The sequence below is a fragment of the Hoplias malabaricus genome, chromosome 17 (genome assembly GCF_029633855.1).
Source record: "Hoplias malabaricus isolate fHopMal1 chromosome 17, fHopMal1.hap1, whole genome shotgun sequence".
Taxonomy (NCBI): Eukaryota; Metazoa; Chordata; class Actinopteri; order Characiformes; family Erythrinidae; genus Hoplias; species Hoplias malabaricus.
In genome coordinates this window covers 12,133,565-12,159,340 of record NC_089816.1, presented here as the reverse complement: position 1 = coordinate 12,159,340, position 25,776 = coordinate 12,133,565, and the positions used below count along the sequence as shown (strand labels likewise).

The following is a 25,776-nucleotide window of genomic DNA, read 5'->3' as shown; positions in this document are numbered from 1 at the left end:
TCGCAGTCACACAGCTCCAGGGACCTGGAGGTTGTGGGTTCAATTCCCGCTCCGGGTGACTGTCTGTGAGGAGTTGGTGTGTTCTCCCCGTGTCCGCGTGGGTTTCCGCTGGGCGCTCTGTGGGTTTCCTCCCACAGTCCAAAAACACATGTTGCTAGGTGGATTGGCGACTCAAAATTGTCTGTAGGTGCGAATGTGTGTGTGTGTCTGTGAAGGACTGGCGCCCCCTCCAGGGTGTATTCCAGCCTTGTGCCCAATGATTCCAGGTAGGCTCTGGACCCTGAACTGGATAAGCGGTTACAGTGAATGAATGAATAGTTTGTTCATTTTCTGTGACTACTTTATCCTGTTCATTGTCATAGTGGGTCCGGTACCTACACATTTTTGCCATTCATTTTATTAACATAAATAGGTGGCACAGTGGCACAACAGGTAGTGTTGCTGTCACACAGATCCCAGGTCCTGGGGTTGTAGGTTTGAGCCCCAATCCGGGTGACTAAGAGAAGTTTGGTGTGTTCTCCACATGTTCTTGTGGGTTTCATCTGGGTGCTCTGGTTTCCTCCCATGGTCCACAATCACATGTTGGTTGATGACACAAACGTGTCCGTAGGTTTGAGTGTTTGTCGCCCTGTGAAGGACTGGCACCCCCTCCAAGGTGTGTTCCCACCTTGCACCCAGTGATTCTGGGTAGGCTCCGGACCCACCATGACCCTGAACTGGATAAGTGTTTATCACAGACAATTAATGAATGAATGAATAATAAATGCAAATGCATCAAACACCATACAATTCAAGGCTTTCAAGTTGTAAGTGTAGATTTAAAACCAATATTTCTCTCTGCTCTGGCAGATAACGCCACATTTATGATTTGCCACCCACTCATGTATAACGTATTCACTTGTTTAACTAGCAGTTTATAGTAAACTATTTAAAGACATCAGTTTAAATAACTAGTTGAATATTCATTTTTATCAAAGCAAGTACATCTGTTACATAATGCTGCTGTATGGCTGATAATGTTTTGCAATTATCGATTCACAATATTCATTTTGATATTTGTGAAAATGGATATGACTATAATATTAGAATTACTTTTTAAAAAATTTCTGCCGCCAGAAATATCTTACATTATTAAAAACACTGCTTCCAAATATTAGGAGCCCAACCAGTGGTGTAAGTGTTTAGTATTTGCGGTGTGATTGAGCCTGACTTGTGTCTATGATTTCAATCTGACTGTGGTTAGTGGGTGCTAAGAGCAGTTTGGCTTTTTCAGTCTGAGCTCAGGTTGTTCTGCATGCTCATTCACTGCAGGATTAATAGCCCCGTGTTGGATGAGGGAGAGAGAGACTGGGTGAGTTAGCTGCCCTTTGCCTCTGCGGGCCTGTTGCTCTTGGCCTTGCTGCCACTGAAGCCCTCTTAGACGCAAAAGCGCAAACAAACAGCCTCCAGCCAAGACAAACAGTTCTCCATGCCCTCCGCTAGCTCAACACTGCAGCATTTACAGGCAGTTTAATCCTCTCTGCTGAGCAGGGCAGCTAATGTGACCATGTGTGTAACCGTAATTACATTCCCCCTTCCCTTGCTCATACAAAAGGCATGCTGAATTGCATAGGTGTCTTTATGAAAATAATCCTAATTTCTCTGAGGCAAGTGTCATTTAGTTCCACCTGTGTGAAAGTGATTTAGAGAGAAATAAATATGGGTATACAACATATAGTTTGTCATAACCCTGCTTGTGGCTTCTTAAGACTAGCTTTTTTAAGGTTAAACCGATTTAGAATCAGTGCACTTGCCCAGCCAAAACTAAGCTTTACAAAATCTGCAACTTTAAACCTGCTCATTTCTGATTTGAGCCCTGTGGAAAAAAAAACACATAACACACACTGTACTCTTATCTCTTGGTCTCAGTTTACATTAAATACACAGTGAAATTGCAGTGAAACTACATACTTTATAATCCTTGGGGCAACATTAGTATACTGTTGGATGTTTACATAGCTGACCTCTAAGGAAGCAGGCCACACTGCTCTAATCTCCCTCTTCCCCTCACCTCTGCTGACCTGAAGGAGCCCTTTCACTTCAATAGTCCCTTTGGGAGCACCCTTTGTCCCCATGCACAAACACACCTTCACACTTTCCGAGTCCAGCAGTCTCTGATGGATACTCCTCTGCTCTAAAAACTGTCATTGACTGTATAACAGTAGACGGATATTTTCTTCTGCTCATTAAGCTCTTCACACTCCTCCTGATAAAAGCACAGCATTAGTCATGCTTTTTTAGAGAGAACACACTTCTTGCTGTGGTCTGGGATTCTCATTCTGATGTAAAGAGGAATGTGACAGGGTGAAGAATGAGGACAACCAGTCTCACACGTGCACTGAAACGGCTCCGTGCAGTCTGGTTCTCCATAATTATTCGGACAAAATTCAAACTTAAATCATTTTCTCATTAATCAAAATCTAGTTGCTCAATCCAAGTATGCTTATAGTCTGACATTTGCACTGCTGATGCAAGAGTAATCTATGCAAGAAATGTTTTGTGATGCTACAGGATGTCGATGACACACTCCTCAGACAAAAGCAGAAATAAAATAGTTGCTTCAAGATGCTTGCTACAGTTTTTAGTTTTGCAATGTTGTTTGTCCATGAAGTTTGTCAGAAAACAATTAAGTTTAAAATTCTTAACAACTTGATGTAGCTTGAGGCAAGTATATGATTTAGGTATGCTGTTTGACCAGTGCAATCCTGTGGCCGTAAGCTTGTTAGTCATGTCCTGGTTGATCTTGTTTGGTTACTGACCCCTACAAACCAATATCTCTGGAAGTTGCGTATTTGTCTTTCCACAGTATTGTATTTATTATTAAAACCTGTTTCAGTTTTTGTTGGTGCATTAGTCATTGTAGAAGGTGATGCACTTCTTTTTGTTATCACGTTGCTATTTCTGCAAGACATTAAGTTTAAGGTGAAGAGTGAAGGACTGATGTATTTGTCTTGTGCTTTCTCTTCTTTTGTAGGACACTCCTGCAAGCTGCTCACCAAGAACATGGGCCTGCTGGTGATTAATGAGGAGACGCTGGATGTAAGGATGAGTACTGGGGTGTTCTGTCTTTATGAGTTGTCTGCAGTGGCAGCTACAGTAGAAATCATAGCCTGGTGTAGTTCAGTGAATCAAACTATTGAAGTCAACTGCAGCTGGCCTTTTGACTCAGCAAATAGATATCTGTGGCACAATATGCAATTCCTTATAAATCGTACAACTGGGGTTTTGTGTGGGTTTTTAAGAATAGTTTAGTGTTCCATTTGAGTCACATGCTCAATTCTTCTTTTCTCCTCTAATTATTCATTCTTTTGCTTTTTGTAACCACTTATGCAGTTCAGGGTCACAGTGGGTCTGAGCCTGCCCACAATCACTGGGCCAAGGCAGAAACACCCTGGACAGGGCTCCAGTCCATCACAGGGCATTACACACTCACACATTCATTTATACTTGGGGACACTTTTGAACAGCCAGTCCACCTATTGTCATGTGTTTAGGTATTGTGAGAGGAAACCCACACAGACACAGGGAGAATTCATAAACGTCAGAATCCTGGTGCTGTGTAACTGTGACACTAATTTTTACACCAGCATGCTGCCCTCATCTAATTAATACCCAACATTTTAAACAAGCAGTTTAAACATCCCACAAAAAGTGTTGCCTTATTAGCAAAATTAAAAACACAAATGCTCTAAAGGTTTAACATTCATGGATGATTAAAGCAATAAATAAATTGGTTTATTAAATACAGCGGAAAAATACAGCAGTAAAGATGTAATATTTCAGTCCCAGTATTGAGATATTGTCTTACTATGGGACTATAGGATGGGGCGGCACGGTGGCACAACAAGTAGTGACACTGTCACACAGCTACAGGGTCCTGGGGTAGTGGGTTTGAGCCCCACCCTGGGTGATTGAGTGTGAGGAGCAGGACAGTTACAGACAATGAATGAATGAAAAATGTGTAAGAATGGAAAACAAAAAAACATTACTGGCTTTGTTTTCAGTGTGAAGCAAGATTGAAGCTTGTTTTAGTCCTTTCTCTCAAGGATAAAAGCTTTAAATAACCTTTATCATGGGGAAAATACCTGTGAAAAAATTGTGGCCTACCAGTGTGCGTTTTTCATTGCTTAGATGTTACCATTATGTTTCTTCTTAAGCTTCTTCTATCTGGATGTTTCTGCCTTTCATTACATTAACTTTTTTGATCCCCTTTGGTCCATTTACACATTGCAGAGTGTTGAATGAAAATGTTGTCCAATGGCCATTGAAGTGGTAGAGAGCAAAAATTAAACACTCGTATATGCTCACACCCTCAAATTCGTGACACACACGCAGGCACGCATACACACGCATAGGTTAGTCTATCCTGTAGGGTGGGCTGCGTGTGTTCTCTGTTCTCTGTGGATGCTAAGGCTGCACAGTCATAATGGAGGAAAACATTACACATCCACACGTACACATACATGCAGTGAACCCTGAGTGATGACAGATGCCTCTCAGTCTGTCAAACAGTCATTTAGCATGATGGATGGAGTGAAGGAGAGAAAAAGAGGAGAGAGAAGAGGGGGAAGCCTGTGAAGCCTTGAGCCACTGGCTGAAACGTCAGTGGCCTTGCGCTTTTCTGGGCAGGGGCACATGGTTCTTCACTGCTGTTAAAGCAAACAAGCAGAAATTCTCCCCCTGCTGTGGAGGTCTGAGCAGTGGGTCAGCAGCACTCACAGCAGCAGAAACTTGATTCACTCCCCCTTCAGTACTGCTAAGACTTCAGTGCCTGCAGCTGCATTGCTGAATAATGGGATATATGTGAGTGATCTACATAAACGGATAAGTCTATATTGACAAACTTAATGTTCACATTCCCATTTGCAGTTTGTTAGAGCATTCTGCATCAGGGCGTGTAATACTGACCTTAGAGCACCCAGGGTTTCCCGCAGAAAATCGGTTAGTCAAGGTGGTTGGTTGTTGTGGTGGTTGTGATTCACTGGTTCTTTTTTGTGACTGGGTGGTGGTGGTGGACAACAGGGCAACAACCTTGTAACTGCCTCCACGCGCACTCCTGTTGGGAATCAAAGCTCAAGAAACGAACCGAGTCATCGTTCAGTGTTATAAAAATCCACTGATATTTTGTGAATTATGTGCTCTGTGTGGTGTTTGGGCGCTTTGAGGAACTTACACGATGGGTTGAGTGTAGTGTCGACTCATTGAGTGAATCAGTTCACATGTCAATCCAGTGCAAATCCAAATCAATCATTCAGAACACTGTTTACAAGCATGGGTTGCACATGCTCTGACCTCGTGTACACACAGCCGTGGGGAAATTCAGAGACGACACACAGCTCACTTTAAACAATGGAATGAATATACTTCAGAACACATATTTGTGACTGAACACTGAGGAAAAACGCATTAAACGACTCACCAAAAGTACTTTAGAATTTTGAAGGCTCTCTTATTATTGAGTGTTTCACTGGACATAGCAGAAACCACGTGCAAACACATGGAAGCCTTGATAAGAAAATGAACAAATTGCACAAAATGAATTGTGGGGGTGGGGGAGGTGGGTGGACGACTTTGTCAAGGCGGCCGCCCTAAGAGTAAAGCACCGCAGGAAACCCTGACATAACCCCTGCACAACAAGCAATATTGAGGATAAAATATATCTGTAAAGTCTGTAGTTGTCTCCCACCAAAATCTAGTTTATCACCCACTAATTGGCTGTGACTGTCCTGCTGAATTACAGTGCCTTGATTGAGAAACAATGACAAAATTGTCCTGTACTCCATTAGCTACCTTCTATTTTATTTGTATACACGTTAATAAGCTCATGTAGTCCATACTGTATATAATGTCATGTTTCACGAGTCCAAATGTCTCACTCAAGTATCAACAACCTGTAAAAGACATCCTGACAGTGACTCTATAGCTCATGTCTATGTATTCCAACAGACGCCTTCCACACACTCACAAACCAAACAAACCAGTGAAGAGGTCTGAGGAGGAGACAGATGACATTAGAGCACAGCCCCCAGACACTTAGGAGGATATACACACGTGCGCATATACAGCCTCACTGAGGAAATGTGCTCAGAATACTTAAGCTAATGGAAGCATAGTTTAATCTGGCTGCTTATCAGTCTTCATCGCTGCATAGTTATCTTTCTACGCCTGTTAAATTTACCCTGACACACTTAATAATATACATAAATGGAGTCTGGAATCTGTATTCAAGCACATTGCTTCAGAGGACACATGCACGCACACACACACACACACACACACACACACACAGTGTAAATCTCTGTCCTCAATGTGTTGAATGTGTCATTTATTTCCTAATGTAAACATACCTCTTAAAATATTTATTGTGTGTTTCCTGCTGCATTTACTGCATTTTTTTTTCAAAACAATTCTGAATTGTATCAAAATTGAATCAAATTTAATATATTAATCTAAGGTATTTACTCCCAACATACACACACACACACACACACACACACACAGTGTTTTATGGCCTACATCAGAAATGACTGCACTCTTGTAGAGAAATCTTTACAGCTGCACCAGTGACTGACTCTATTAAGATTCAAGATTCAGTTATCTTTCTCTCTCTCTCTCTCTCTCTCTCTTTCTCTCTTTCTCTGAAACTTGAAGCTGCTCTCTCCAAATATTTCCTTTGTGCTTGGGTTTCAGGGTCTTGTTATGCCAGGAGGGGCTCAGTTAGTCCCTGAGGCACAATCTTACTGCCCCAAGGCATCTGTCCCCCAACACACACACACATTCATAGGGGAAGAGAGAAGAGGGATGGAGGGGGATATAAAGAGAGCTCTATTTTGACTGCTTTGTAGAAGGAGCTGAACAGAGATGTCTGCTGAAACTGTTAGGTATTACTGTGTTATTAGTGACTGACTCCCTGCACATGCATTAAAAGAATTCTCTCTCTCCCTGTCTCTCTCTCTCTCTCTCTCTCTCTCTCTCTCTCTCTCTCTTTCTGTGGGTCTCTGTACTGTATCAGATTTTTGTCAGTTCTTCTCCTTCTACCAGTTTTTTCCCTGATTTATGAGCATTTCATTATTTGAGAGTGTGAAGAGCAGGAATCATGTGTCTCTTTTGTGTGAAAGTAAATAAAGTGTAGCGGCACTACCTAACAAAGCACCATGCTCCTAGACAATTCGAGACACATGCTTATGCTTCAAGGCAAATAACACTAAAGTACCACTTTTTGATATTTAAGCCCTAGACCAGCAATGGATTTGAGGCATGTTTTCTGCATGCCAGTGAAAGAAATCTTGATTGTGAAGTCTAATCCCATGTTTGTATTTTTGTATTTTAGAATAGGCACATTACATTTTTGGACTGTATTTTTGTAATGTCCTGCAATACTGTATAATATTATAATATTGCAGATAATTCTAATTCTGTTGAAAATTCTTTTTTCTTTACTATGAAAGTACTCTTACCAGTCACACACTCTTATTTTAGGTGTGACAAATTAAAGTGTATACTACTGGTCTTATATATTACCCTGTGAGCATGTTTTATCAGAGGATCAGAACTGAATTGTGTCTATATGGGAAATTGTTGTTTCTTAATTTGAGCAAGTTTAGTTAATGAAAAACCCAGAGCTGTGCATTTCAGCTTGCTGTGAGCATACTCACACACATAAATAGAAAGAATAGATTAAAGGAAGTAAGAAAGTGGGAACATTTCTCAGCTGTGTAATTGTTCAGGGTAAATTCCCATGCTGTTGTAATTCATGGTGTGAGCCATTCTGAGTGTTGGGCTTTTTCAAACGAACCATCACTCCAAGGTTCAGTGCTGCTTTCTGCCAAATGAAGCATGCCATATGTATGTTTATCCTTTCCTCTCATCAGTCTCTCTCTTTGAACATAATTACATTAATAATAAACCCAACTCAGCCTCTTGCTAAAATGACGTTAGGCTACATGAGATGACCTTCATGTTTGCAGTTAGGTTGATTACACTGGCATAGGGCAAAACTGTAAATGATCCCTCTCTTAGTCTGATGTTTATTTGTGCTTTGTCATCAAGACAGAGTAAAATCATGATTTGCAGTCATAAAAACACCTACCACATCAATATACCAAGATTTATGGCATTAAGACCATAAGTAGGCACTGGATCCATGACTAGCCAAGTTTCAGTTTCAAAGAAACTTGCAGAAAGCATGACATATACACTGTAGATTTGGTGACACTTTGTATGTATTTGAAAGGGATTTTTACTGTGGCTGGAAATAAGAGGTGTTTTTGTATATGTGTATGTGCTTGTACAGGGGACGAGGGAGACTCTGAGCCACCACTGCAGCATGCTTGGAGATGCTCTGCATAAGGAGAATGACTGTGCACTGATCATCGATGGAAAGACGCTGAAATATGCACTGACCTTTGGAGCACGACAGTACTTCCTAGACCTGGCGTTGTCTTGCAAGGCTGTCATATGCTGCAGGTGAATAACTCCTCTGAAGGCCACAGTAAAGACTGTGTGGATTTACACTCAGACTAGCCTCATACATAACTGACATAGATTTGGATACTGTTTGAAATGCAGTCATTTATTAAGGCAATTCAATTGAAGCTGTCCCTCAGATGTTAGACGCTGAAAAAATGTTGTGGGTCTCATTAGTTTGATTTTCTATAATGTGTTCTTTAGCCAATGGTTCACTAGATCCTTCCCTCATGCTAATCCTTCATGCCAGAATTCAAGATTTAGACTGAAAGTGAAAGAATGAGAGACATTATTGCCAAAGTCTTATGTTTGATTTTTAAAATATATTTATTATATTTGAGCTCAGAATTGTAGCAGCAAAACACAATACATTCTTTAAATTCTTATGTATAATAAACATATTTCCATTAGCTTAAAATAAACTGTGACACACAGCAATAGCCTAAAGTAGCAAAAGCTTTTCCATCATAACCACACTTTCTTCCCCTCACATCCAGTGAGTTGTGAGTGGTGTTAAAATTACAGGCTGGGTTTAAAAGACCTGTGATTGAGGCAGGGCTTTGTACGGTAATAATCCTTATTGCTCCACAGAGAGCTGACTGCATCAGCCTCCATTACTCCAGCCTGGAAAAACAACAAGTGACTGGCAGACAATTAGTGGGAAATGTCGCCCCCTTATTTAAAGAACAAATCACCTCCACTTCAGGTCACAACCTTTACAACACAGAGAACCTCACAAGAACCACACAGTCCCTCAAAGCAGATATTTAGCAGCAGGCACTATTTTTACAACAGTAGTTTAACCCCAGAATCAGACAGCTATAGATGGTACATTGTGTGTGTGTGTGTGTGTGTGTGTGTGTGTGTGTGAGTAAGAGACAGAGAATTAGAAACTGAGCGGGAAGCACTCAGGTAACCAGCCAAGCATAAAAAAGCTCCTGCCAAAAATCAGTGTCATTCTCCAACAACAGCACACAGACCACAGGTGCCACTGTCATTATGTGGCCCATGATGTAATCATGCTGATCTGCTTTTACTCACTCTATACGCACACAAATGCACAAATGCACACATGCACACGCACACACACACACACACACACACAGGCACATACACTCACACTGCCCAAGGACATCAGCAACCCTGACTCACCCAGCAGTTGTAAGTGATGTCATTCCTGGGGTTGTGTAAGCAGGCCAGGGTGCCAAAACTAAGTGGGTTGCAATGGATGTTTTAGGTCAAAACCAGATTTTTATTCTGAAAAATGTGTTTCATTTTTGTGGGCATGAAATAAAAATATATAAACCTTGCTGCAAGTGTAGTCTTAGCTCCATATGCAGACACAAAAACCTTATGTAAAGATTTGGATGCCCTCTGCTCAAATTCCATGTTTTGTTGCTTTTCTAAGTCCTCCTCAGAGAGTTTAGTTTATATGAATCATTTCTGCAAAATTAATTTTCAAATGTTACATTCAGTATATAAGTACATGCATGTTCTCTAAACAGGCTCTATTAACTTATCTCTTCTAGAAAAGAAGACTAGCACTCTTCTAGCTTTTGCACAGAACTAATTTGCTGGTGTTTTAAGTTGAATACCATGGAAGATTAAGTTACTAGTGATAGTTATTTCACATTAAACACAATAACCTCTGGGTATTTTATTCCACACAATGCTATTATTTACTATAACTATTTAAATTAAGGTAGCTCAAAAACAAACAAAATAAAAATTTTAAAAAATCCAGTTTCATATGCTTTAATGATGCACATGTCTTGACACCTGAGGTCACTAGTGTGGGATCAGGTTTAAATAAGTTTAAGGGAACAAAGTCAAAGTCTCAGAATGTATCAGTGATTATATGGCAGATAAGTCATGGTTAACTTGAACTTGTGCAGTAAAAGATCCAGGAGCTCTTAGAGGATGAGACAGATCCATCATGTCATAGACCAGAGTCTTCTCCAGGGACCAAAGCCAAACACTGCAGAGAAATCAAAATGGCTGTCAGCAGGGATTAGAGTGGCAGCCAGAGAAGCAGCAGTCAGATCCCAATGTGAAGGATGGCCTGTGTCCTCAGCATAAAAAGAAACACGAAGCTGAGTCTTCTTCACCAGCACCAACACAAATCTGACACCACTGTACAACCCATCCCCCATCTGTGACCCCAAAGACTTCTATAAGAGTTGGGTTCAAACCCCCCATCGTCATTTCAGCCACACCTAGTGGAACCCCAGGCTCATGGACTGCAAGAGGGCAGAATTCCTTTTGAAGTCTGAACTCTATCGCTACTGTGCAACCTTTTAATGAACCTCACATACCAGGCAAACGTTTCTTTACTCTCTTAAATATAAACGTTTAAAAGTAAAGTATTGTTTATTTGGTGAGATACCATTTAAGAACCACTTTGACTTACATAAGGAAAACATTTCAGTGGATGCATATTTAAAGAAACTTTTGCAATTAAGGTGCAAATGTGAACCTGGGCATAGAGTAAATGTCCTACACTCTTTTGGTGCTAAATATATAAATGTTAATAAAAAGGATCTATTTAGCACCAAAAGGGAATAAGACATTTACTTTATGCCAATAATAAGGTTTGGGTTAGTGTTAGCCAACATTTAAACATACAAAGGAACATTTGTGCATTCAAATGTATCCCCTTTTCAGAGTTTATTAAGTGGCTTCTAGAAATATCATGCTCTTATTTTGGAGTATATTCTGGTTGTTAACATTAAGTTTATTTGTGAAACCCTTGATATAAACGTCTTTCCGGTAACCTAAACATGCAGTCTTTTCATACAGCATATTTGACCTTAATTGGAGGTACAATTGCAAATATTTGTAAATTTGTAATAATCACAATGAAATTTAAAGGGATTTAAGCATTATGCATTGCCATAGGAAGGTTTCACTTGGGTATTAAACTTTAAATCAAATGTTGTTACTCACCAGTCTCCACAGTGCTGGGCCAACCTGTATTGTGTTCCAGCCACCTTTAACCTCAACAGTGGATCACTCTTTTGTGCACATCACATTTGATTCAAATTCGCTTCTGATTATTCTTAACTTAAATGATGAGATTTAACACATCCTAAGGCTTTTTCTCAGTAGCTGTGTGATGAGTATTATTTAAAAGAGGGGTGAGGTACTGGCTGTTTAAGGGTTAGCCAAATCTGACTTGAATGCAATGCAATGTCTAACGTACAGTTTTTTTATCTGTGTGGGTGTGTGTTTGTGCAGGGTATCCCCTCTGCAGAAGTCTGAGGTGGTGGAGATGGTGAAGAAGCAGGTGAAGGTCATCACTCTGGCCATTGGCGATGGCGCCAACGATGTGGGCATGATCCAAACCGCTCATGTGGGGGTCGGTATCTCAGGCAATGAGGGACTGCAGGCTGCCAACTCTTCTGACTACTCAATTGCACAGGTAGGGTACAAACTTGTACACTGGAACAGTAGAACAAGAAGTTTTACAATTTCTAGAAAAATCTCCCAATTGTATGTGGACTAGTGATTTAGACGTGGCAAACCATATACTTGATTTGTCCCTGTTCAACTATCTGCCCTCTGTCTATCACACGTTTATCTGTGCTGACATGACACAAATCCCTCTTGACAGAGACTAGATTCTTGATTCCATAGTTTAGGTCAAAGGTTAAAATCTTGGGGTCAGAGGTGAACAGGTGGGGAGAATCTGGGAGGCTGTAAGAGGTCAAAGAGGTCAGTTTACATAGCTCCTTTATCCATTATCAAAACTTCACAGGAAATGCATCCATTAACAGTTACTCTCAATGTGCTGTAATTTATAATGCAAATTTGATACTGTGCAAGCGGTGATATTCTCGTAACAAACGTAGAGAGCTATCTGTCGACACTGTTCTCAAACTCTGCCCCTCATTTCTTGTTTCATGCTCAGACTCCAGCGGTGTGTCTAGTCACAGGTCATGCTATAGTATTTTTGTGAACTCAGTGCATCATATTACTCTAGGAGGGGTCCTGCTGATTTCCTCATGCAGATGAAAATGGGTCCTAAATAGTGGATGCTAGGTCACAGCTCATCTGGCCTGGCTTCATGACTTTACATGATGTAATGGATCAGAGGAACTCTTAAGGTTCCTTTCCATTTAATGTACCATTCGTCTGCATTATTTTGCATTAAGTTTATTTTAATCCATTTATTCACATTTTAACTTTCTACTTCACTATGGAGCCCAATTGCAGGAGCTTGTGGCACATGGGTATCAGGTACCCAAGTCAAACATTGTATTTGAAACAGTTGAATGGCCGCCTCTGCTTCTCATATTTCCAATCTACAGAGCTGTGCTGTGTCTGTTTGTAGTGAGAGAAAGGGTTATTTTAAAGGGTATGGTGTATAGCAATATGGGTTCACACGTCCATATTACAAAGGTGTTTTTGTCCCAAGTTTGTTATGGTAAGAGTCTTGTTTATGGTCTGAGAACTGAAGTGCTATTTCTCCTGCAATATTTGATAGAAAGTTTTAGCTATGCTGATCAGGTTCTAGATCAATGTAGAAGCAGTGGAAATTCCTACTTCAACCCTGTTCTGTTTCCCTACAGAGATCAGCACAATTTAAGCTCAAGGTTGTACACTTGTGCTCTGCTGCTCTGTGTCTGTCATCAGCTCTTTTCCAAGATTTCCAAAGGTCAGCCAGCCAATTCTTTCTCCCCAAAAACCATTTTCCTTTCTCCCCTGTACATCTGACCCCGCTGATCCAGGCTCTGTCCAGCTGGCCTTCTGTTTGCTTGCCACAAGCTATGTTTACTGCTTGTTGACATTTTAAGTTGTATTGGAAATAGAAGGAGAAACAGAGCCTTTCCCCTTGTTTCCCTGCTATTTAGCCAATGACTAATGTCTTTGTTCATGCTTAGGTTCTACTCACATGCACCGTATTGGCTTCCCATGTTCCAAACCAGGGTCATTACAGTCACTAATCTCAGTGAGCCTCCTGCACCTGCACAACTTCCTCAGTACTATCAGCGTATCATAAAACCACATAGAAAGGGAACAGCTTGGTTCATAAACAGGGATCATCAGCTCCCCTGTTGCAGTCCACATCACCCCCAGAGAGCAGTAAAGTCTGCCCTTCTTCCTCTGCTTTTCAACACCTCCTAGCTCAAATGAAGACCCAACCAGTCTCTTAGGGCCTGAAAAGCTCTGGAATGTGTGCAGGAAGGCCCCATGCTATACTTTTCTGCAGTTTCTGGCATCCTACAAGCAAACAATGATAAGATTATTTCTTTATTTAGAAAGCAAGAACTCAGATTCACTCCCTGGCTCTGTTCTGACAAGGGTAAGAGTAATTGTTTAGAAATTTATGATTATAGAGTACAGAGACTTACTGATCTTCTAAATGTCTTATTCACCAATTAGAATAACCTGAAGCATAGCGGCAAAAAGGCCCTAAAAGGTGTAATAAATGTAATGAATCAAGGTGCATAAATATTACTGTTGTACTAATACAACAGGAGTCCTCACACAGACATTTGCACTCATCTGTAGATAAAATAGTTTGCTATACGCTATTCAGGAAGCTACAGCAGATGGCTAGTTATCCATACAGTAGCCTTTACATCCCAGAAAAACAGAAAGTACATTACATTTATGTGCTGCTTCGTTTTATGAACAACTCAAATGTCACAAAAATCTTTACATGCTGAGCAACTCTTTTTAGTTTTATTTAATTTCACTGTTAAAGGATTACATTGATTTCCATTGGAAGTCTGTTCAGGAAAGATCAGGTACAGGAATCGTATGTCCTCTTTTCTTTCCACTCTTCATTTAATGCTGTAATGGTACTTTTAAATTTCTTTTATAAGCCCACTAGATGTGTTGCTTTTTTCTATGATAAAGCAAAAATGGAAACACCTCATCAGTTGTAAGGCTTTTTTTTTATTATTATTTGCAGTTGCAGTGTTCCTTAAACTGTATTATTGTTTACCTTGCTCAACCCCTTTGTCTGTCTGTCTCTCTCTCTTGCTCTCTCTCTCTCTCTGCTCCAGTTCAAGTACTTGAAGAACCTCCTGCTGGTCCATGGCGCCTGGAACTATAACCGTGTTGCTAAATGCATCCTCTATTGCTTCTACAAAAACATTGTTTTGTACATCATTGAGGTAAGAAAGGATGAGAAAGGACTGTGAATGTAAACCACAAAGTCTGCAGGCTGTGGCAAATTATGTAATCAGTTTTTTCAAAACTAATTTAAAGGTAGCTATGCTTTACTTCATATCACAAATTACACTGGGCATTGGGTAACCTGTATCAGGACAGGCGAGAATGCATCTGTCTTTGGGTGTTAAGCTCATAGGTGATCCATCTCTGATGGCATTTGACACTCTGCAGAACCGGTGCTGATAATAGCTTCAGAAGCTTAACCAAGAGTGACCTGACAAGTGAAAGAGCTGCTATCAGCAGCAGCTTTATCAGTCTAAAGTGCTGGAGAGGTTTGATCTGTGGCTCTATACACACAGGTTTTAGAGGAATCACGCCTTCAGGAAAATGGTGTGGCTTTTCGGCAAGGAAAATATGGAGACTTTGAACTGGTGTTTTGGATCAGGCTCTTCTAAATCCATTGAAAGTAAAAACCCGTATCTGTTGAATCTGAATAGTTCCGTCTACCATAAACAGTCATTTTGGAAAAGTATTTATTACCAAAGCTGTTCTAATGAAAGTTTATACAGTGTTGCATATTGGAAAGTTTTGTGTTATTTGTGGTGTGCTTGTAAAAACTGTAAAACACTTTGCTAGTAACATATTACCATATAAATAATATGCAAAAGTATGCCCATCTCGGAAGAAGAAAGAAGTATATACATTTAGTGAAGAATTAACTGCTGAAGTTTAAGATTCAGATCAATTTTTACTTGCATTCAGGAACTGCCCAATGTTTATTTTACGGATGTTTCAGTCAGCAGGTGTTTCAATGAACAGTGTTTCTGTCGTTTTTGAGCTTTCTAATGCCACTGAATTAACAGCAGTTTTGGTAGATATGTATGTATAAAATGATTAAATTAGGGAGACAATGTTGGGGGTTGGGGAGGTGCGGGGTCATAGATCAGTGTACTGTAAAAGACAGCTCAGCACTTTTTATTTTTGCATTGTGCCAGGTGTTCTGGTTTAGCAAGTACTAGTAAATGCTTACGAGACAGGGACTTTAAGGCCCTCCTGCAATCTCCAGCACATGGTTGTCGGGTAAAGGTTAAAGAGAAGCAGACACCTGTGCGCTCCACTGACCATATTTCCAGTTGCACTGTAATACTGGCCTCCAGAGACACTGGACACTGCACTGCACCATGCACCATGCCAGGGTTGACCTGCGCTGATCTCATACACAGATCTTCTGTCAGGGAAGAAACATCATTCACTTTAGACAAAGAATGATATTTAGCCATAGAGCTAAGAAACATGAGCTTCTGAAAAATCCCCTTTTTCTCCATCCATCTTGCTCTTGCATGCCACTTGACCTCTGAACCTTGTCTCCCTCTATTCTCTCTCTTTTTGTTTTATGGGTGCTAGTAAATCTCTCAAAGGATTCATGGGTTTCTGTTCATCCATGGCTACAGTTGTTCCTCGCAATGAAAGCTAAATTCTTTATAACTGCAGTTGGAAATTCCTCAGAACTGAATTTGGATGTTACTCTGAAAGCTTGTGGTCAGAAAATGATTGGCTTTGTCCTCTTTTTTTGACTGATTTGGAGTAAGTCTTAGGACAGACTGACTTCACTGTTCTTCATAAGTGGTACAAAGCATTCGTATAAATATCTGGGAAAATGTGTGTCATGGACATGTCCTGTATAAAGTTGGAACTAATTGTCCTGTCACTGTACTTTTTTAGCCCCCATTAGATCACATGGAAAAAAGATAAAGACAGCACTGACTATAAATAACGTATGCTTGGAAAACTGTATTGTAACATTATTATTATTATTATTATTTTTTGTTAAGTTCTAAGACAAAAGAGTAAATTGTAACTTTAAGCTATAAAAATATTATTTTTAATTATAATCATACACAAGATAAGATGTAAAATACCCTATGCCAATTCATTAGAGCTTCACATAGGGCCCCACTCCCTTCCTACCGGCATGGGGCCCGGCGTGTAATGTTTTCTCATCTTTTATCTTGTAATCATATAGAGTTTGCTCTAAATAGTCAGGTATGTCTAGCTTGGTCTTAATTTGTTATTTTTTTCTGAATTGTCTTTTTCCCACTTTCCATATAAATACTCAAACTCACACTCTTTTACACAGACTCGCTGAATGTTTCATTTTTTTCTGCTTCAAGCCTCCTCTTGAATTGTAGAGTGAAAGAATGACAACGTGTCGAGTGTTGTGAGGCTGCTGATGGCGAGGCGAGCCTGTTCTGAGCTCACCTTTTGTTGTGGTTGAGAAATGTATGCCCCAGCCTGCTGCAGGGGGTGTGTAAGTATAATGGAGGCTCACAGTTCTCTTTCTCAGCCCCCTGCTGTATCCAGCACCTCGCCTTTGTGAAAGCCTGACACCCAAGACACACGCTTCCCAGGGGGTGCCCAGACAGATACATTTGTTGCACTAATAGGTTTACCTTTGAATGCATGTGTTTTTTTTCTTTGCCTTATTTCACAGGCTGTAACCTGGAAGCACAAGAATGAGGATGTTTATTTGAAATTTAACCTTACAGGAATAACATAGTTACTGTGTGTCTGTGTCTTTGTATGTCCAGTCAGACCAATACACAACTTAGCATTACACAGTATGTCAGGAGCGAGGGGCGAATTGAGGGAGGCGGACGCATTCGCTAAAACACGGGATAATTTAATATAAACAAAACAACGATACTAAAACAGGACACAAACAAACAAGGAGCCAAACAAGCTAAATAAAACAAAGGAAACTGGACAGGGAAAACAGGACAGACGGACGAAAAGCGACACGACGAAAAAGGAGAAGAAACGGGGAAACTCTAGAGACAGACGGACAGACTAAATAACATGACCAACTAAACACAGGATAAAGGGGAAATGTACGACAAACGGATGAGAGACAAGAGGGCTTAAATACTCACACAAACGAGACGCACCTGAGACAGATAACGAGAAGGACGGGTTAACAGATGACACGGACGAGGAGGCGGAGACCAGGACATAAACAAAACAGAGCCATGTGCAAATAAAGCACATGGCGGGGACAACAGACTGACAGGACGAAGGCGTGACAGATGCCCCCCCCAAGAACGCGCAACTCCTGGGCGCGTACTCCTAAACCCCCCAGGAGCTGGCACAGGAGAGGGCACGAAAAACAAGACAACAAACCAACGGGTGACAGAACTCAGGACAGGACGGGAACAGACACAGGAGCTGGGGACACGACAGGACCGAATATACTAGACGGGACATGGGACATGACAGGAGACTGACAAAGGGGAGCCACAAGAGACGAGAACGGACTGGACAGGACAGGAGTGGACACATGGGAATTGACGGGAGACTGGACTGGAGACAAGACAGGGGACTGAACGTGGGACGGATACGGAGACTGGACACGTTTGGGGACAGAAGACTGGACATGGACAGGTGACAGGACAGGGGACTGGAATGGAGACGGGACTGATGACAGGACTGAGTGCTGAGACTGAACGGGAGCAGAGACTGGTGACAAGACACTGGACAGGATAGGAACATTAGACTGGACAGAAGACAGGACAGGTGACATTACACTAGACTGATACGGAGACTGGACATGACCAACTGGGGACTGGACATGAGACAGGACAGAGGGTTGGAACGGGGACTGAACAGGACTAACAGGGGACTTGACAGGAGACGGGACTTGAGACAGGACCGATGGTTGAAACGGTGACTGGAGAGGAGACGAGACTTGAGACTGCACAGGGGGTTGAAACAAGGACTGGACAGGAGACGGGACATAGGGTTGAAATGGGGCCTGGACAGGACTAACAGGAAACTGGACTGGACTTGGTAGGGGAACAGGTACAAGAACATTTACAGGGACTGACACCAACACAGTGACCGGGACCGGGACAGACACAAAGGCAGACACGGGTACAGGGACAAGGACAGAGACGGGAACCAGGACAGGGACAGACAAGGGAACCAAAATAACAGGGGGGTGCCCAGGACTGGCTAATGTCTGTGGGGTAGTCTGAGGAACCAGCCTGGGCACAGTTCTGGGGATCGGCCCTGAAGTCCTACGGGCCGACCTACGGACATGGACAGGAGCGGCGGGTGCCGCCATCGTCACGGGGACAGGAGCGGCGGGAGCCGCCATAGTCACGGGGACAGGAGCGGCGGGAGCCGCCATAGTCACGGGGACAGGAGCGGCGGGAGCCGCCATAGTCACGGGGACAGGAGCGGCGGGAGCCGCCATAGTCACGGGGACAGGAGCGGCGGGTGCCGCCATCACGGACACTGGAGCGGCGGGTGCCGCCATCACCGAGACAGGGGAACCTGCAGCGACGTCGTCCTCGGAGGCAGGGGAACCTGCAGCGACGTCGTCCTCGGAGGCAGGGGAACCTGCAGCGACGTCGTCCTCGGAGGCAGGGGAACCTGCAGCGACGTCGTCCTCGGAGGCAGGGGAACCTGCAGCGACGTCGTCCTCGGAGGCAGGGGAACCTGCAGCGACGTCGTCCTCGGAGGCAGGGGAACCTGCAGCGACGTCGTCCTCGGAGGCAGGGGAACCTGCAGCGACGTCGTCCTCGGAGGCAGGGGAACCTGCAGCGACGTCGTCCTCGGAGGCAGGGGAACCTGCAGCGACGTCGTCCTCGGAGGCAGGGGAACCTGCAGCGACGTCGTCCTCGGAGGCAGGGGAACCTGCAGCGACGTCGTCCTCGGAGGCAGGGGAACCTGCAGCGACGTCGTCCACGGAGGCAGGGGAACCTGCGACGTCGTCCACGGAGGCAGGGGAACCTGCGACGTCGTCCACGGAGGCAGGGGAACCTGCGACGTCGTCCAAGGAGGCAGGGGGACCTGCGACGACGTCCAAGGAGGCAGGGGGACCTGCGACGACGTCCAAGGAGGCAGGGGGACCTGCGACGACGTCCAAGGAGGCAGGAGAGGCGCGCGTCGCGCTCACGAAGACAGGAGAGCCGCGCGCCGCGCTCTCGAGGACAGGGGTTTGTGCTGCTCGCCGGGCTCGCGCTGGAGCTGTAAAGGGTTTAGGGGGTTTCACAGGCGCACCCATTAGATCACCTCGAGGTGCGCCCCTGTTAGCCTCAGGCCTCAGAGGTACGGAGGTGAGGCTAACAGCCCCTACCCTTAACGCCCCCCCAAAAATTTCCCCGGACCTGAGGGGGTAATCCTCCAGCGAGGGGGGAACTCCAGCACGGTTCTTCCGCCGACTCTTTCGACTCCCGCTGGCGCAACGACTCGATTCCCGAGTCGACTCCACCGCTATAGGATCCGGAACAGCGCCAGGCAGGAGCTGGAGCCGGCGACTCCATTCCGAGGCCGCTTTCAAAGCCTCCTCCACAGGATCTTTGTGGCCTGTGCGGAATGGAGTCCGGCGAACGGCACAACCTTTGATGTAATAGTCCGTGCTAGCTGCGTCCTGAGGGTCGTACATTCTGTCAGGAGCGAGGGGCGAATTGAGGGAGGCGGACGCATTCGCTAAAACACGGGATAATTTAATATAAACAAAACAACGATACTAAAACAGGACACAAACAAACAAGGAGCCAAACAAGCTAAATAAAACAAAGGAAACTGGACAGGGAAAACAGGACAGACGGACGAAAAGCGACACGACGAAAAAGGAGAAGAAACGGGGAAACTCTAGAGACAGACGGACAGACTAAATAACATGACCAACTAAACACAGGATAAAGGGGAAATGTACGACAAACGGATGAGAGACAAGAGGGCTTAAATACTCACACAAACGAGACGCACCTGAGACAGATAACGAGAAGGACGGGTTAACAGATGACACGGACGAGGAGGCGGAGACCAGGACATAAACAAAACAGAGCCATGTGCAAATAAAGCACATGGCGGGGACAACAGACTGACAGGACGAAGGCGTGACACAGTAGTACAAGCTGTGGGAGCATTTACTCACTAAATTAAGTCTTTGTGCAACATTTATCAAGAAATAAATGATGCCAAGGAAATTTCAGGGTCTGTTGCTAAGCCGAAATGTCTTTCATATTCCAATCAGGATGTTTTTCAAAGCTAAAATACAGATCAGTGTCTGATCTACAAACATCATCTAACCAGGCCTAGTATCTAAAACTGCCAATCAAGATCAACCTGATTAACCATTGTTTTGATGCTAGATATATCCTGCTTATATATATTTTGAATGAGAAATATCCAAGACGATGCTTTTAATACCAATAAGCTATGAAACTATAGACGCTCATATAATCATGCTTAGATTGCAAAAAAATTATATTGACAAGTGAGCAACTCTAAAATTGGCCATTGAAGGCTTATACTAAAAAGATTACGATTATTTGTCATTTTTCTTGATATACTGCGTTGAAAATAGAATAGATTCAATATGATTACACTTGCTAAAACATATATATTGAATGGACAGTAATTAAGGCATTTAAATGACTGGATTGTTACCATATTTTCATCTCATGACAAAATACCTACGATTAATAAGACATCAAGTATAAACATAGATTGTATTGCTGTAGCAACAACAGTGAAAGGAATGGTCTGAGATTGTCTGCTTTTAACAAACAAAAGCGTCTTCTCTCACAGTCAGTATTGTTGAGCAGGGCTGTTGAGCCTTTGATTGACAGGTGGTCAGTAGACCTGGTTCAGGCTGATGGACAAGTGGCATTTATTAGGTAATTACAAGAGGCTGGTTAAGCCTGAGTGGACGGCCCACAGAGAGAGGCTGCCTGGTGCCCTCATTATCCAACTCCTCAACCTTTCAGTCTCAGCCTCCTTCTCTCCACTGCTCCTCTACACTCTGCCAAAGCATTTAGTGCCCCTCTTTCTCCAGCCTTGGCTTGTTTGGCTGCTTTCTTTCTTTCAAACTCTTTATGTACAGGAGAAAGGCATAGGGCCCCGTCTGCATTTTAAGGAACACGGGGAAAGAGCACAGGGGCCTGATGGGGAGCAGAGGACAAATCCCTTTCCCCCGATTGCTTTCGGTCTTTCTTTTTATTTTTTCACTTTATCTTCTGGGCTTTTTTTAACTCTGTCCCAGGGTCAGATCCTTTGAATGAGATTTGACTTTAGAGCAGTTGGTTTTTGATATGCTGATAGATATTCCGGGAGCAGTTCTGGAAAGATCTTATGTGAGACACACACACACACACACACACACACACATATATATATATATATATATATACATACATACACTTGGCTTTAGGGATTGTGCAGTGGGGGAGAGGCCAGCCACACCCCAGCGCTGAGCTGAGCTGAATAAGAGAAGGAAGGAAAAAAAGAGGAAAAAGCTGCAACCATAATGAGCAAATCAATGTGTGCCTCTCTCCAGAAAACAAGAGAGAGAGAGAGAGAGAGAGAGAGAGAGAGAGTGAGCAGCAGGCCAAAACACTCAGTCACACAAACGTATTTAACTGCTGCCTATGAATAGAGAGATTTTTATTTAGCACAACAATACGCTGTAGGCCGGTGGCCAGGACTGGTTTCACAGCAGCCTGCTGGCCACTGGCTGATGAACAAACACCTCCCCACACCAGGCCTCTCCTTTTTACAGCATCTGCAGGGGTGTGTTTGAACTTTAGTGATCAGGCCTGCATGAAGATGACACTTTACTACATGCTGTGAGTATACTGACAATTGCAGTGCTCTCTCAGTTCTTGCAAAGTTGCTAGGAGTTTTCTCTAAATTGCCTATTGCCATTGTTTAGTTGTAGTAACCTTGTAGTAAATTTATTTTTTGACTGGAAATTAAACTGAATTATGTGAAGTCTCTGATATTTGCAAATTCATTTCCAACATGCACACACACACACGCGCACACACACATGCGCACACACACACACACACACACACACACACACACACACACACACACACACACACACATATCCACATAAACTTAAGCTTTAATTTTCATTCTCATATTCATGCTCATTATCTATAAGGAAAATAATGGAACAATACCTTTTGTATTTTCAGAAAGAAATGTAACATTAGAATAGATAGAATATTGTTTTGGTGCTTATTTTTGATCAGAAAACATTAGACTGATTTACATATATCTGTGTGTGCATTTTATGTGTGAAAGGGAAAGTGCAGAAAGGATTGAGGGACAGCAGCTCTCTTTTAAAAACAATATCACGGTAGAATGCACCTGATGTGGAGCTGGAATGGGTGGGCGTGGTTTGAGGGGGGTCCTTTCTCTCTCCCACTCTCACCCAAGGCTGTGAAGAGAAGGGGCGACAGACATTTGTTTTGGGAACGTTTTCACGCATTGGCTCACACCAATGAAAGAAAAGGGCCTGTATGTATGTGTGTCTGTGTAGGGGGCTGCTGTTGCATGCTGGGGCCTCAGTTGGGTGTTCTGTCAAAATCAAGAATTTGTAGCAATTCATGCTTTCATAATGGAGTTAAATGAAGCGAAGAAATGTCCGCCTGGCTCTGGCCCTACACAGCAAGTCTGGTGTCTGCTCAACAGCCGTGCCTTACACACTCACGCCAATACACTCACACACAGACACACACATGCATGGTCTATTAGGATGCACCCTTTGCTTCACAGGGTGGATGTAGTTTTGAAGCTGTGGAGAAGCTTGTGGCATTTCACTCCTACTACACTACTAGCCAGTTTTACAGAAATGACACTTGATAACATTAAATTTGAAGCTGGAATTGTTTTCACTTATTAAATCCTCATTTTATCATGGAGCACACACATCATTGCTGTCTGATCAAAATCTCCAAAATGGCAACTTCAGGATTTGTTTGATTGAATGGAAGTTACAGCAGCAAGACTTGTTTTCCAAAAGTAAACTTGAAGCAGTTCTTTTTTAAATTAATCATGAAATTGCTGCTGTTTGTTTTCTTCTTTCTCAAAGTATGCCAAAAATGACAAGGCTGTTGTTGCCTGGTCACAAAATATTTGTACTGCACCATTTCATAAACAGCTGTTTACACAGTTGCTTCATAGATCATATATTCAATTTAATCCCTGACACACTATATTACAGATGTAATAGTAAACTCAGCAGATTTCCTTCAGCGTCTCCGGCCTCTAGCTTTTACTTAAAGAAGTGGAGTGTCATGGCTTGCCTTTTCTAATGGACATATGAGGTGGTAACCCTAGTCTGTGTGGCATATGGTTTAGATACACCTTATCTTTCCCAGTGTCTTCTGGACCTCAGCTCATTCAAGGCTTTCTCTGATCCCTTAAACATTCCCCTCTCTACAACCCCATAACTCTCCACTGGTGTACTGGGAGTAGATGTTCCACTGGTAGGAGATCAGTATTTGTGGTTTCTTTTAAGAAACACTCCTCCAGGGAAGTCTGTTCCTAACTCAGGACCTCATAATTTGGATCTTAGAGGGAAACTCTAGTGATCTGCTCTTCTGATCTTTTCCCTCCTGTGTAATGCCATGGGAACAGTTTCTGTGTAGAGCCTGCTTTCCCATCCCCACACCCCACTTGAGTGCAACCCGTTCTGGGATATATGTTCTCCACCTTCTTCCCTCTGGCATGGAACTGCTTCTTTGAGTGATGATCTGCTGAGCTTGTGCTGTAACTTCAATCGAATCTTAAGGCTCAAGACCTAATGAGTGATTTGATACAGGAAGCAAGGTCTTTGTATCTTCTAAAGCAGCCACTTCTTGAACCTTCTGAACATCTGTTGCAGCTTTTACTAAAAATTTAAAAGCTCATATCATTACCTAATTGCTGCTCACTCTGTTTTATTTTAGTTTCACTTTCTATATATAAAATCTATTTAGCGTTGGCGTAATTGGCCAAATAATTGTAATTTACAATGATTGCTTAAAATGAAGCTGAAGCTCACAAATGATCTGACCAAAGTCCAAGTAAAGAGCTATACTGCCTCTCTGATTTTATCTCTGCCCACACCACTGTCCTCTATTACCAGTGATGAGAGAGTGGGCTGCTGGGACTAGAGGTCATCTCACTACGCATTTTTATGTAACACACACACACACTCATGTCTACTCACGGACCTCAGATAATGAAAATAAAGAAAATGACCTTATCAGATTTCTGTTTTCCTTTGTGGTGTAAGCAGAATTTTACTATGAAATGTTTTGCATGTATCATGCTGAATATAATTTTGTTGCTTTTTCAAAGTTATACAGATTAGAAAATGTATAATAAAAATTACTGCCCTGCCTGATACATTGTGTTAAGATTGTGTTACATTGGATTATTGGATTGCATATGGCCTCAAAAGATGACATTTTGTTGTCTTGTATATGTTGCTATTTTATATAAAATAACACAAATTAAGATAATGTGATTCCAAACACTTGAAAAATAACTTATGTTTCAGATTTTGCAAGATCTAAGGTTTTCTATATATTTCTGATTGATCACTTGTGGAATAAAAAATATGAGGTAAATATTTGTTGTTTGTTCAACTCCCATTGATATGTGTCTTCTCTGCCTTTCAGATCTGGTTTGCCTTTGTGAATGGCTTCTCTGGTCAGATTCTGTTTGAGCGGTGGTGTATCGGCCTGTATAATGTGGTAAGTGTGTGTGTGTGTGTGTGTGTGTGTGTGTGTGTGTGTGTGTGTGTGTGTGTGTATGTCTATGTCTAACTGCATGTGTGTGTAATTTACTGTGAGAGCAAATGTGTTAAAGCGTCTCCCCTGTCGTGCTGAGGCAAGAAACTCATTAGCCGCGGCAGCCCCGGCGACTCCTTTACTGCAGGCCTGTGTCATCGACATCCTGAAAATCTCCCTCTTATTTATGAGCCCTTGTCAAGTCCATATTCCCCCAGTGCCTAGAACTATGTCCTGAATGTGCAAGAACAACAGCCGCTCGTGCCCCGAAAGAGCTGCCTTAAAGTGGTCAGCAGTGGATGATAAAGGAGCAGGTTCAATTTGTGCACACACACACACACACACACACACACACAGTAACATTCACACATTCTCATATGCACTAGATGCTGTCCACACACACACTCCCTCTTATACACAAAAACACACTCAAATATATACACATACAAACTGTATGAATGTAGTGCTGATGACTCTGGGTTGCCTTAGGGACCAATACTGGCACATGTGAGATTAATTAATGTGTCACATTGAGTGCCATGAAATTCTTACTTAGTATTATGTGTAGGTT

The 25,776-nt window shown here is 42.6% G+C and overlaps 1 protein-coding gene across 6 annotated transcripts in view; it reads left to right on the top strand.

Annotated features, from left to right (window-relative positions):
- The window catches only part of atp8a1 (ATPase phospholipid transporting 8A1), a 121,929-nt gene that overhangs the window by 71,876 nt on the left and 24,277 nt on the right, over positions 1–25,776 (top strand). For all 6 annotated transcript variants that reach the window (XM_066648822.1, XM_066648819.1, XM_066648821.1 and 3 more), the window contains 5 exons: positions 3,014–3,078; positions 8,333–8,505; positions 11,743–11,926; positions 14,520–14,630; positions 25,095–25,169. In XM_066648822.1, the coding sequence (XP_066504919.1) occupies positions 3,014–3,078; positions 8,333–8,505; positions 11,743–11,926; positions 14,520–14,630; positions 25,095–25,169 (608 nt within the window). The remainder of the gene's footprint in view (positions 1–3,013; positions 3,079–8,332; positions 8,506–11,742; positions 11,927–14,519; positions 14,631–25,094; positions 25,170–25,776) is intronic.